At 39.6% G+C, this 12064-nt stretch overlaps 1 protein-coding gene across 4 annotated transcripts in view; it reads right to left on the bottom strand.

Moving 5' to 3' along the window:
* TAMM41 (TAM41 mitochondrial translocator assembly and maintenance homolog) overlaps positions 1-12064 on the bottom strand; it is a 50675-nt gene that overhangs the window by 18900 nt on the left and 19711 nt on the right. For all 4 annotated transcript variants that reach the window (XM_082749511.1, XM_082749513.1, XM_082749512.1 and 1 more), the window contains exon 5: positions 3150-3295. In XM_082749511.1, the coding sequence (XP_082605637.1) occupies positions 3150-3295 (146 nt within the window). The remainder of the gene's footprint in view (positions 1-3149; positions 3296-12064) is intronic.

Below are 12064 nucleotides of genomic sequence, written 5' to 3'. Positions count from 1 at the left end.
CCAGCCCTTTTCCCTTGCTCAGTTTCCCAAAAGTTGGCAGCTAGGCAATCTTTTCTGATTCCAAACCAGGGAGTAGATGATGTCTCTGGAGAAATCCTACAGATTCTAACAGTAAGAGAAATAGAAACAATGTAAAGAAGAAGATAAAACTTCAAAAATTATAATGAAGACCACTAAAGGGGTCATAAAAGATAATGCCTTTGGAAAACAAAAACAGGATGCTATAAGAAAAAAAAAAAACAAAGGAAATTAAAAATTTAATAGTGGTGCTAGAAGATCAGTTGGAAAAATTCTTCTGGAAAAGAGAACAGAAACGGCAAAGAAAAAGGAAGGAGAAAAGAAAAATTAAAAAGATCAAACCAGGAGGTCTGACAACCAGCTAACAGAAATTCCAGAAAGAGCAAAGTAAGAAAATGGATATGAAGAAATTATTATAGAAGTAACAAAATTTCTTAGAATTGGAGCTCGGGGCGCCTGGGTGGCTCAGTGGGTTAAAGCCTCTGCCTTCGGCTCAGGTCATGATCTCAAGGTTCTGGGATTGAGCCCCGCATAGGGCTCTCTGCTCAGCGGGGAGCCTGCCTCCTCCTCTCTCTCTGCCTGCCTCTCTGCCTACTTGTGATCTCTGTCTGTCAAATAAATAAATAAAATCTTTAAAAAAAAAAAAAAAAAGAATTGGAGCTCAAGAGTTTCCAGACTGAAAACGCTCATGAAGTGCCAGAATAATAGTGAAAAACACATATACAAAGACAAATCATCATGAAATTTAAGACTGGAAAAAGGGAAAAGATCCTAAACACTATCTGAGAGCTAAAAAAGTTGTATCCAAAGGACAGGCAATCTGAAAGTCATTGGACTTTTTAACATAACACTTAGAAACTAGAAGAAGGATGCTGTGACTTAAAAAGTCTGAGGGAAAAATTATTTCCAACCTAGAATGTAATACGTACCCCAAACTATCAATCAGTGCAAGAGTAGAATGTGCAGAGGTACATGGTCTCAAAAAATTTACCTTCCTTGCAACCTATGGTAGAGAGGTACTAAAAGGTATATTTCACCAAAATTAAAGCGTAATCATGAAAAAAGAAGACAAAAAATGCAGAAAACCAAAACCTAGGAAAGGAGAGAAGGCGGAAAGAACCCTCAGGGTGATAATGAAAAGATGCTCCAGGAGAAGAGCTGTGCCACAAGGCTAGAAAACAACCAGTCCAGAAAGAACAGGGCACACGGAGCTCCAGGAAGAAACACCCTCAAGAAAAACAAGAAACAGAAAATACCTGATGTGTTGGTCTATGATGAAAGAAGCTATACAGATCTGTAAGAGGGTATCAATTAGTGACAGGTATTAAAAAAATTAAGCAAATGAAGAAAATGAGACAATTATTAACTCCAAGAAAAACACATTTGCACAGGAAAGAAGATTTCATAGTAGTGTATCCCAGCAATGAAGAAAAAGTAAGTTTCACAATAATGTAAATAGAAAACATTAACTTAACCAAAAATTATGAAATAACTGTACGTGGAGCAAGAGGGAATGAGGTGGGAAGGGAAGTGTGTGCGTGTGAGTGTGTACCCGTGAGAGCATGTTGATCGGAGTGACAAAAGGGAGTAATAAAATCTTCATCTTCCACAGAGGAGGACAAAAATAAAGTATAAAACAGAAAAAAAAATCAACAAATAACAGTGACATCATATTGTTTAGAAACATGGAGGTAAACATTGGACCGCTAACGAGATGAAAGCAGTCGCCTCTGGGAAGAAGTACTGTGAAGCAGGAAGGTGCCAAGTAGGGAACTGTTACTTTTTGTTATAAACCTTGAGGTCCCATTTGGTTTTTAAACCAGGTGCGTGCATTTCTTTGAGAAAAGTAAAAAGTTTAAAAAACTTGCAAAATTCTGGGCATTTCATGTTACTCTCTCTTTTTTAAAAAAATACTTCCTTTTTTTTTCAAGGTTCCCTTTCAGTTGTAAAAATTCCATTGATTTTATATTTAATATAATATTAGTTGCCCCTAGGGGCGCCTGGGTGGCTCAGTGGGTTAAGCCACTGCCTTCGGCTCAGGTCATGGTCTCATCTCAGGGTTCTGGGATCGAGTCCCACATCGGGCTCTCTGCTGGGCAGGGAGCCTGCTTCCCTCTCTCTCTCTCTGCCTACTTGTGGTCTCTGTCTGTCAAATAAATAAATAAAATCTTAAAAAAAAAAATTAGTTGCCCCTATTATTTGGAAGAGGAAGAGCAGTGTTCTTTGTGCTAAACATAAAAAATAACTGTGGTTTCCAGAGTTTTAAAAAAATCTTAAATTCAAAATACTTTCCTCAAAGGAAGAGTTCTTTAATATTTACTTTCAAATATTTAATAATATAATTTTTGGGGGTGCCTCAATCAGTTAACGTCTGTCTTTGGCTTAGGTCATGATTCCAGAGTCCCAGAATCAAGCCCTGCATCAGGCTTCCTGCTCAGCAGGGACTCTGATTCTCCCTCTGCCCTTTGCCCTGCTTTTGCTCTCACTCTCAAATAAATAAATACAATCTTTAAAATATTTATATATATAATTTTTAAAGATACTCGGGAAGAAAGTTTCATTTGATGTATCAAAAGGAAAGCCAAGATATAATAAACCCAACGAGTGAGGAAAACAATAAGCATCAGAAAAATATATGTGAGAGCCCATTTACATAAAACCAAACCAAACAAACAAAGACCAAACTCATACATGTGTATATGTACAAATAAATACAAAAATGCACACAAAAAGAGATCTGGGAGAATATATGCTGAACTGTCAGTAAGGTTACATCTGGGGAGGCAAGTGGGTTTGGGAATGAAGAATCTGAGAATTTATTTTCACTTGTTTTTGACTGGTAATCAGTACACATAGTAAGAATTTCAAATGGCAAAAAAGATATACATGTAAAGACAGGTCCTTTCCCACATCAGCCCCTGTTCCCTTTCCCAAAGGTGGCCTCTTATTACTTGTCTCTTATGTTACCTTTGGCATTATTCCAAATACATGGACTAGTATGTTTACATATGAAACCTACTTTTTATAAACTGTAAATGTTATCACACTAATCATATTGCTCTAACCCTTCTTCCTCTTAGAATAGCTCTTGCCTTAGAAACAATATAAATTATTTCTCACATACAGTTTACCTCCAGTCGGCCGTGCTGGATCTTATACACCACTTGAGGATTCTCCTGTAGTATGTTGCCATAGAGTTCACGAAAGTGGGCTATGTTGGGCTTCACAATATTCAACACTTTTGTCTTATCCTCTCCAACCACCATCCGAAAGTCGCCTGGTTAAAACAAATGGAAAAACAAATTTTCCATTGAGAGTCCACATCCTGACCTACAAAACTACAGCCCCATATTCATCCTATGCTAGTTCAAGATGGTGGCATCCCACATTCAAATCATTTGCCTCTCCTCTTTAAAACTGTGACTAATACATTACCCAAGAAATGCAGGCACTTGTTCAGGGGCAAACAGAGCCTCTCAAATCATAAAGCCTTTTTTCTGGTTAAAATGCAGTTACCTAAGTGCAAAAGGTAATCACCATTGAGAAGCTGATTTGTTTTTGTTTTTCCAATGCAAATGCACCTATACTTATAATCTTCCATCCTTTGAGCAAAATTCTGTGACTAATCATGGAGCTGATGGCTGTGTGTCATCTTGGATGTGTCCTTGCTACTGCTTACTTGGCTTGAACCTCTTTGGTGTGTTTGTGCAAGGGCTTTGAGGTACTTTATGCATATAAAGAACTTTATCTATCATATTTGATAAGGGCAAGAGCAGCGAGCATTAAGAGTCCTAGCCACTGGGTGGCTCAATGGGTTAAGCCTCTGCCTTCAGCTCAGATCATGGTCTCAGGTCCTGGGATCAAGCCCTGCATCTGGATCACTACTCAGCAGGGAGCCTGCTCCCCCCCCCTCATCTCCCCTGCCTGCTTGTGATCTCTGTCTGTCAAATAAATAAATAAAATCTTAAAAAAAAAAAAAAAAAAAGAAGTCCATATTCTTAAAAAAAGATTCCTAGTAAGAGGTTTACATTTAAGATGAAATTCTTGAAAGCAGATACCATGTTTTACATCGCAAGTGGTGAGAAATGAGGAATGTTACACTTGCCTGTGGGATGAATTGCGCTGCAGAATAAACAGTTCTGAAAGACAAAGAGCCAATTCTGACACAAATTTGAGGTGCCCTGGCCTGCTTATGCCATTGACAGTTATCGGCAAGATGCAGAGGAAAAAAGATAAGGAAATGTGAAAACTTGAGGGAAGCCCTACTGGGCTAATCCATGTTCAAACAGGCTGGGTGCATGTGAGGGCCTCCCAGGTGAAGGCTGGTAAGAGCACGGTGATGAAACCTTCCTGACAGGTAGAAAGTCATCTGGGAAAACAGTGAGGTAGTAAGAGTAGGCAGGTACCCCGGGTGCTAACAAATTCCTAGGCATCAGGTGACAGTGTAATTCATCATCTGAACAGGTCGCTTTTGAGGGTGAAGTGGGCGTGATGGATAATCATACCAGGATAAGTAAAAACTGGGCAAACCCAAACATATGGTTACCCTTGCCAATTCATTTTCTCGGGGGGTGGGGTGGGCAGGAGAGGAGGGAATAATTGAAATTATGTGTCACAACAGATATTACTAGACCAAACTATTGCTTTGTTCTAGAAAAAATACTGATACCCAATAGTATGTACTTCAGTAAGGAATAAAGTATGGTGGGTTTTAAAGGTTCAGAGGACCAACTTAAAGCACAATTTCATGGAAAGCAGCTGCGGACTACAAGCTTTAGGAAAACAAACATAAAAACAGCCTCTGCAATCCAACATTTGTGACATGAGGTCTGTTCAGGGCAGTGAGCAGAAGAGAGTTCCAGTTGTAACAAGCTGCCCCAATATGGGCAAACTTATTTTCACTATCATTTTATTTTAAAGAAGATTTTATTTATTTGAGAGAGAACGTGAGACAGAGAGAAATCAGAGCAGGCAGGAAGGGTAGAGGGAGAAGCAGACTCCCTGCTGAGCAGCGAGCCTGATGTGGGGCTCAATCCCCAGACCCAGGGAGCATGGCCTGAGCCAAAGGCAGATGCTTAACTTCTGAGCCACCCAGGCATCTCTTTTCACTACATTTTGAAGGGGAAGAGAGTTACACAGTTAAATCCTGGGGTAGTGAGGGTGTAGAGAAATTGGTCCCTTCACAAAATACCATTGAGATCCTAAACTGGTAAAATCCTTTGGAAAGCAGTGGATGAAACAACTCCATCTCTATAGAGCAATCCTAAAGGAACAGACCCAGAGTTCCGGAGGTAATGTTTGCTGAGCACCTGGTAAGAGCCAGGCACTGATGCAAGTGCTTTGCTGTATTCCTTCATTTAATCCACACATCCCTGTCCTCTCAGATAGATACCTATTCTATCCCCATTTAGTATCAGGGCAACAAAGACAGAGATGAAGCCACGGGCCTTAGACTTCCCAGTAAGTAAAAGAATATACTGCATATATACAACTGTTCTTGAGGCCCTATTTATAATACTGAAACATTGGAAGCAGCCCAAATGTCCAACAACAGGGGAATGGATAAGTTACAATGGTACTGCCATATCCTACCACAAAACAGTGTGCAACCATTAAACATTATAATAACCATACATAGCAAGATGGAAAGTGATCATATAATAGTAAGAAGCTAAGAAAACAAAAGTACAACAAGAAAACAACTTGGTACAAAAAGAGGAAAAATGAGACAAAAAGATGACATAAAAATGTTTTTATTCTAGGGCGCCTGGGTGGCTCAGTGGGTTGAGCCGCTGCCTTCGGCTCAGGTCATGATCTCAGGGTCCTGGGATCGAGTCCCGCATCGGGCTCTCTGCTCAGCGGGGAGCCTGCTTCCTCCTCTCTCTCTCTCTGCCTGCCTCTCTGCCTACTTGTAATCTCTTTGTCTGTCAAATAAAATAAATAAAATCTTTAAAAAAAATGTTTTTACTCTAAAAAGTACACATTTATTGTGGCTTTTTGGGGGCGTGCACGCTTTATACTGTTAACTTATTTAGTCCTGGCAAAGCCTCCTAAAGAAGGCAATAAGTATTCCCAATTTTATAGATGAGGAGATTGACGTGCAAAGGTACAGCCACCTCTTGGTATCAGGGCAGTGACATTTTAGGTGACTAGTACAACTGTACTTTGCAGTTTTCCTCCATTTCTCTCACTTCCATAATGCTGGCATATTACTTCTAGCATTTTTAAATAGATGCATGGGGTGCAAAGATGTGCTAACTTGGCAAATGTGCATGAAAAGGCAGCTGGGTTAACTTTCAATGTGTAAATCCTTAGGCTTTTATTTAGAGCCTATAAATGGATTCTATCAATCTTGGAAGGGAAAAAATGTCACCCAACTCTGAAACCAATGTGGCTGGCTCTGAAGTGAAAGATCAGTTCCGATCACCGTTGAATTCTAAACATGTGTGTCTTTTTTTTTTTTTTTCTTGTACATTCAACAAGGAATTCTTACATTTTAGATACTAACTTTCTAAGAGTGGCTGTATTTTACCAAAATATAAAACAAACTAATCCAAAGTCTACCCTAAAGAGCATCTGCATGTCATGATTAAAGGGCCTGGAAAATACTCTGGATTCTATGAGAACAAGGACTGGGGTGTATTCATCCCTGTATCTCCATCTCCTTGTGCACTGTCTGGCACATGGAAGGCACATCAATAAACGTCTGCTGAATTGAATTTCTCCAACTGCTGTGCAGCAGAACTAGCTCAGCCACAGGGAACAGCAAGCAAATGGGCTTACTACCCATTTCTTCTGAACAAAATGAATAAAATTGTGGGCACAGCATGGCCCAGCATTTTGATCATAAGAATCAATTTTTCTTACCTCAAGAGATGTTTGCAACAAAACACAGGGATTGAGAAAAACCGACTGCTGACTTTTATTTTATACCTCTACTGGTAAGTTTAACTCTTGACTGCTCAAGCCAGAAAACTGCCAGTCTAATAACAATGGGTAACCAAAAGGATGATTTCTCTTCGACTTTGAAATGAAATAAACCCAGAGGCTTGTAAAGCATCTGTAGTCGGCCTGCTCTGTGATTCCAGCATGCTACCAATGGCCAGGGGCCTTATTATGAATGTAGGGACGTAAGGGGCTGCACTGCCCAGTGGAAAGACCCTCACTTTCAAGTCTGGCAGTGTTCTAGGGTGACTGGAGATTAACCCTTCTGAGTCAGTTTTCTTATCTGTAAAATGGCTGTAACCATCACACTGACCTCACTATTTATTATTATTTATTATTATTATTTTTCAAAGATTTTATTTATTTATTTGACAGACAGAGATCACAAGTAGGCAGAGAGGCAGGCAGAGAGAGAGAAGGAAGCAGGCTCCCTACTGAGCAGAGAGCCCTAAGTGGGGCTAGATCCAAGGACCCTAAGAATCATGACCTGAGCTGAAGGCAGAGGCTTTAACCCACGAGCCACCCAGGCACCCCTATTTTTTATTATTTTATTTTTTAAAAAGATTTTATTTATTTATTTAGCAGAGAGAGAGAGACAGTGAGAGAGAGAATGTAAGCAGGGAAAGTGGGAGAGGGAGAAGCATGCTCCCTACCGAGCAGAGAGCCTAATATGGGGCTCAAATCCCAGGACCCTGGGATTATGACCTGGGCCAAAGGTAGACACTTAACAACTGAGCCACCCAGGTGCCCAGGTTATTTTTAGATTTAAATGAGTTAAGGCAGTAGCAAATGCTTTGTAAGTAGTAAAGCAGATAGTACTGTTGCTATGATATGCATATGGGATGTGGAAAGGACAGCAGGGTAGAGGAAGCCCTAAATCTTTGAAAATAAAAACTGGCTAACTTTTTCCCTCTTAAACTCATTGCAATACTGCTGTTATTTCAGTTCAGTAAATATCTGGGTGGGTTAAATATCTCAGTGGGTTAAAGCCTCTGCTTTCGGCTCAGGTCATGATCCCAGGGTCCTGGGATCGAGCCCCACATCAGGCTCTCTGCTCAGCAGGGAGCCCGCTTCCTCCTCTCTCTCTGCCTCTCTGCCTCCTTGTGATCTCTGTCTGTCAAATAAATAAAATTTTAAAAAAACGAACAAACAAAAAAAACAGGTCTTTTCAGTGTGGATTACAGAAGTGGGGATTTCTTATGTGGTAGTGTTTAAGAACAGTAGCCCAAACTGGATGTTGATATGGCTGAATAATAGTCATTTAAAAAAATATTTATTTACTTATTTGAGAGAGAGAGAGAGAAGGTGCACACACATGCCAGGGGGAAGGGGCAGTGGGACAGAAACTCAAGCCGACTCCATGCTGAGCTCAGAGCCTGACGTGGATCTCACAATCCCAAGGTCATGACCTGAGCCAAAATCAGAAGTCAGATGCTCAACCAACTGAGACTTCTAGGGGCCTCAAATAATATTCATTTTTTAAAAGATTTTACTCATTTATTTGAGAGAGAGAAAGCATGAGCAGGGGAAGGGACAGAAGACAGAAGGAGAGGGAGAAGCAGACCCCTTGCTGAACAGGAAGCCTGACGTGGGATTCAGTCCCAGGACCCTGAGATCATGACTTGAGCCAAAGGCAGATGCTTAACCAACTGAGCCACCCAGGTGGCCCCAATATTCACTTTATAACAGGTTATTTTTTAAAGATATAATTTATATACCACACAATTCAACCATGTAAAATATATAATTCAATTTTTTAAAGTATTTTTAGTATATATTAAAGGGTTATGCAACCATCTAATTTTAGAACATTTCAGCCTCCCAAAAAGAAACCCTGTACCCATTAGCAGCCACTCTCTGTCTCCCTCCATCCTTCCATTCCCAGTCCTAGACAAAGACTAATCTACTTGCCTTTAGATTTCCTTATTCTGGACATTTTATATAAATGGAATTGTACAATAAGTGGTCTTTTATGACTTAGCATTATGTTTTCAAAGTTCACCACATTGTAGCATGTATCAATATTCATTCCTGTTTATGACTAAATAATATTCCATTGGATGGATGTACCACATTTTAAAAAAGATTTTACTTTTTTATTAGAGAGATCACAAGTAGGCAGAGAGGCAGGCAGAGAGAGAGAAGGAAGCAGACTCCCCGCTGAGCAGAGAGCACAACATGGGGCTTGATCCCAGAACCTTGAGATCATGATGTGAGCTGAAGGCAGAGGCTTAATCCACTGAGCCATCCAGGTGCCCCTATGTACCACATTTTTTTAATCGACTCCTCACCTGATAGACATTTGGGTTGTTCCCACTTTTTGGCTATTTATTATGAATAAAGCTATGATGAACATTTGTGTACAGGTTTTTGTGCATATATGTGTTCTCATTTCTCTTGGGTAGATACTTAAGAGCAGAATTGCTGGGCTATATGGTAACTCTATGTTTAATATCTTCAGAACAGCCAAACTATTTTTCCAAAGCAGCTGCACCCTTTTACAATCCTATCAATGATGCATGAGAGTTTCAATTTCTCTGCATCCTTGTCAACATTTGTTCTTGTCTTTCAATTATAGTCATTGTACTGGGTACAAAGCACCATTTCTGGGGTTTTAATTGGCATTTCCCTAATGATTAATGATGTTGAGCATCTTTTTAAGTTCTTACTTGCTATTTGTATATCTTCTTTGAAAGCCTGTCTATTCAAGTCCTTTGCCTATTTTAATATTGGGTTATTTGTCTTTTTATTGCGTTCCAAGAATTCTTTATATATTCTGGTGTTATTCCTTATCAGATATACAATTTGTAAATCTCTTCTCTCAAGTTATTGGTTGCCTTTTCACTTTCTTGAGGGTATTGTTTACAGCACAAAAGTTTAATTTTCATACAGTTTTCCCATTTATCTATTTTTACTTTGTTGCTTGTGCTTTTGGTGTATATCTAAGAAACCCCTGCCTAACCCAAAGTCACTCTGCTAAAAGCTTTCGACTTTTAGGTCTTACATTTGACTCTTCTATACATGATCCATTTTGAGTTTATTTTGTGCATAGTATGAGAAAAGGGCCCAAAGTCATTCTTCTGTATGTGGACAATACAATACTTATTTAAACACAGATAACTAGGACAGTATTTCTAGGAGGCAGTCTACTGCACCATTCAAAATATATTCCCCCAAATATCTCCATGGCTGCAGAAAAGACACCATATCATACCACTTGCATGTGGAAGACAATGAGATAAGAATAAATAGCTTTGGGGTACCTGAGTGACCCAGTCAGTTAAGCATCTGACTTTAGCTCAGGTCACGATCTCAGGATCCCTGAATAGAGCCAAAGGTCAGGCTCCCTGCTTCTCCCTTTCCTTTTGCCCCTCCCCCTATTTTGCACCTCTTTCTCTCTCTCTCAGATAAATAAAATCTTTTTAAAAAAAGAAATAAATAGCTGATGCACACGGTGATATGAATTTGAATTACCTTTTCTTTTCCACACTTTAGCGAACACAAAATAGATCAGTGTAGAAAGGGAAGGGGAGGAATCAGGTTGACAATACTGGTTCAAGAAGGAACCGATATTACAGTCATCCATCCATTCATTCATTACATATTTACTAAACAGCTAGAATGTGTCAGGTACCACTCTAAGGACAAAATAAGACAAACATTTCTGCCCTTTGCATTCTAGTAGTGGAACAAAGACCAAAGACAAACCAACTAACGAACAAATAAAATAATCAGTATTTCAGACAGTGCTGTGAAGAGAACACAAGCAGAGAAAGATGACAGGGTAGGGGCAGGGGAGCGGCTGGGGGAGGGAGATAAGTCACCCAGGGACCTGGGAGAAGCCTGTCCCAGGCATGGACCAGGAATGATACCCACCACAACAGACCATTGGTAGAAGAGCAAAGGGTTCTAGAACCAGATCCCCTGTGTTTATGTCCTAGCTTGGTACTCATAAGCTACCTGACCCAAGGCAAGCTACTTAGCTTCTCTAGGCTTCAGTATCCTCAAATATAAAATGGAAGCAATAACAGTAGGTCACTTATAAGATTCAGGAATTAAATGCATTAATACACATAATACAGAACAATATCTGACACACAGTAAGTAATCCATAAACATTAGGTATTATTGACGATTAATATCCCTTCTGGAGTACTCAGAAATTAACCAGTGACTGAGTATAGAGGTCCAATTGAGACTTCAGCAAAAGCTCAAGCTTGCCAAGCATAGAGAAATATGCTTCCAAATTACTTAGTCTATCTCTAATAGTCAAGTAATCCAATGGCACCGTTTGCAAGGTTTCAGATGGTTCGATTCTCATGCAATAAATCTTAATAGCTCTCCAGAGAAGAAGTTTCTTTACTGGCTTTTACTAGGATCCAGAAATGAGGATGTTTACTCATACTTCAGAGGGCTGGCACCCAGTTCTAATTTTTTTTTCTCCAAGAATCACTCAACTGGCAACTTCCTCGCTTTGTCTTATTCCTAGAAGTAGCTGAGCTTGTGTTCAGACAATCTGGCATTGAAAGAAACCCATTCTCTCTCTTACACAAGAGTGCTTGAAGGTGTTTTTTACTCCGTAAGGACAAGAAAGGACCAAACGAATCCACTTGATCTAAGTGGATTCTAATGCCTGCTAATTTTTGTCAACATGTAACAAGTTTTGTAATTCTTTTAACTAACAACAAAATTCTGTTTTGGAGAACACATCCCAGGAAGTTAGTGACCCTCTCTCCCCCATTTCCCTACCAAAGTAATTTCTCCAAAGTGATTCACAGCCGTGGCATTAATAAAACAATGGTAAGTGGAGCCAACGTGGATGTCCATCTATCACTGAATGGGCAAATAATGGTGTCTCAATCTAAGAAAAAACTGTGTGGCCAGGAATACTATGTTAACAGTAATAAATAATGATAGCAATAATTTTCTAAGCACCGACTATCAAAGAGGTATGATGTTAGGAACTTTTTTCTATACTATCTCACTGAAATAACAGGACAGTTATTCTGTTTTACAGATAAGAAAACGGGCTCCAAAAGGTTCAAGCACCTCTACAAAGCCAGTATTCAAACTAAGGTCTGACGGTGGTCTTTCCCTTTCT

The sequence above is a fragment of the Mustela nivalis genome (genome assembly GCF_964662115.1).
Source record: "Mustela nivalis genome assembly, chromosome: 1".
NCBI lineage: Eukaryota > Metazoa > Chordata > Mammalia > Carnivora > Mustelidae > Mustela > Mustela nivalis.
The sequence above is the reverse complement of the archived record's forward strand: the minus strand, read 5'-3'. Positions and strand labels throughout refer to the sequence as shown.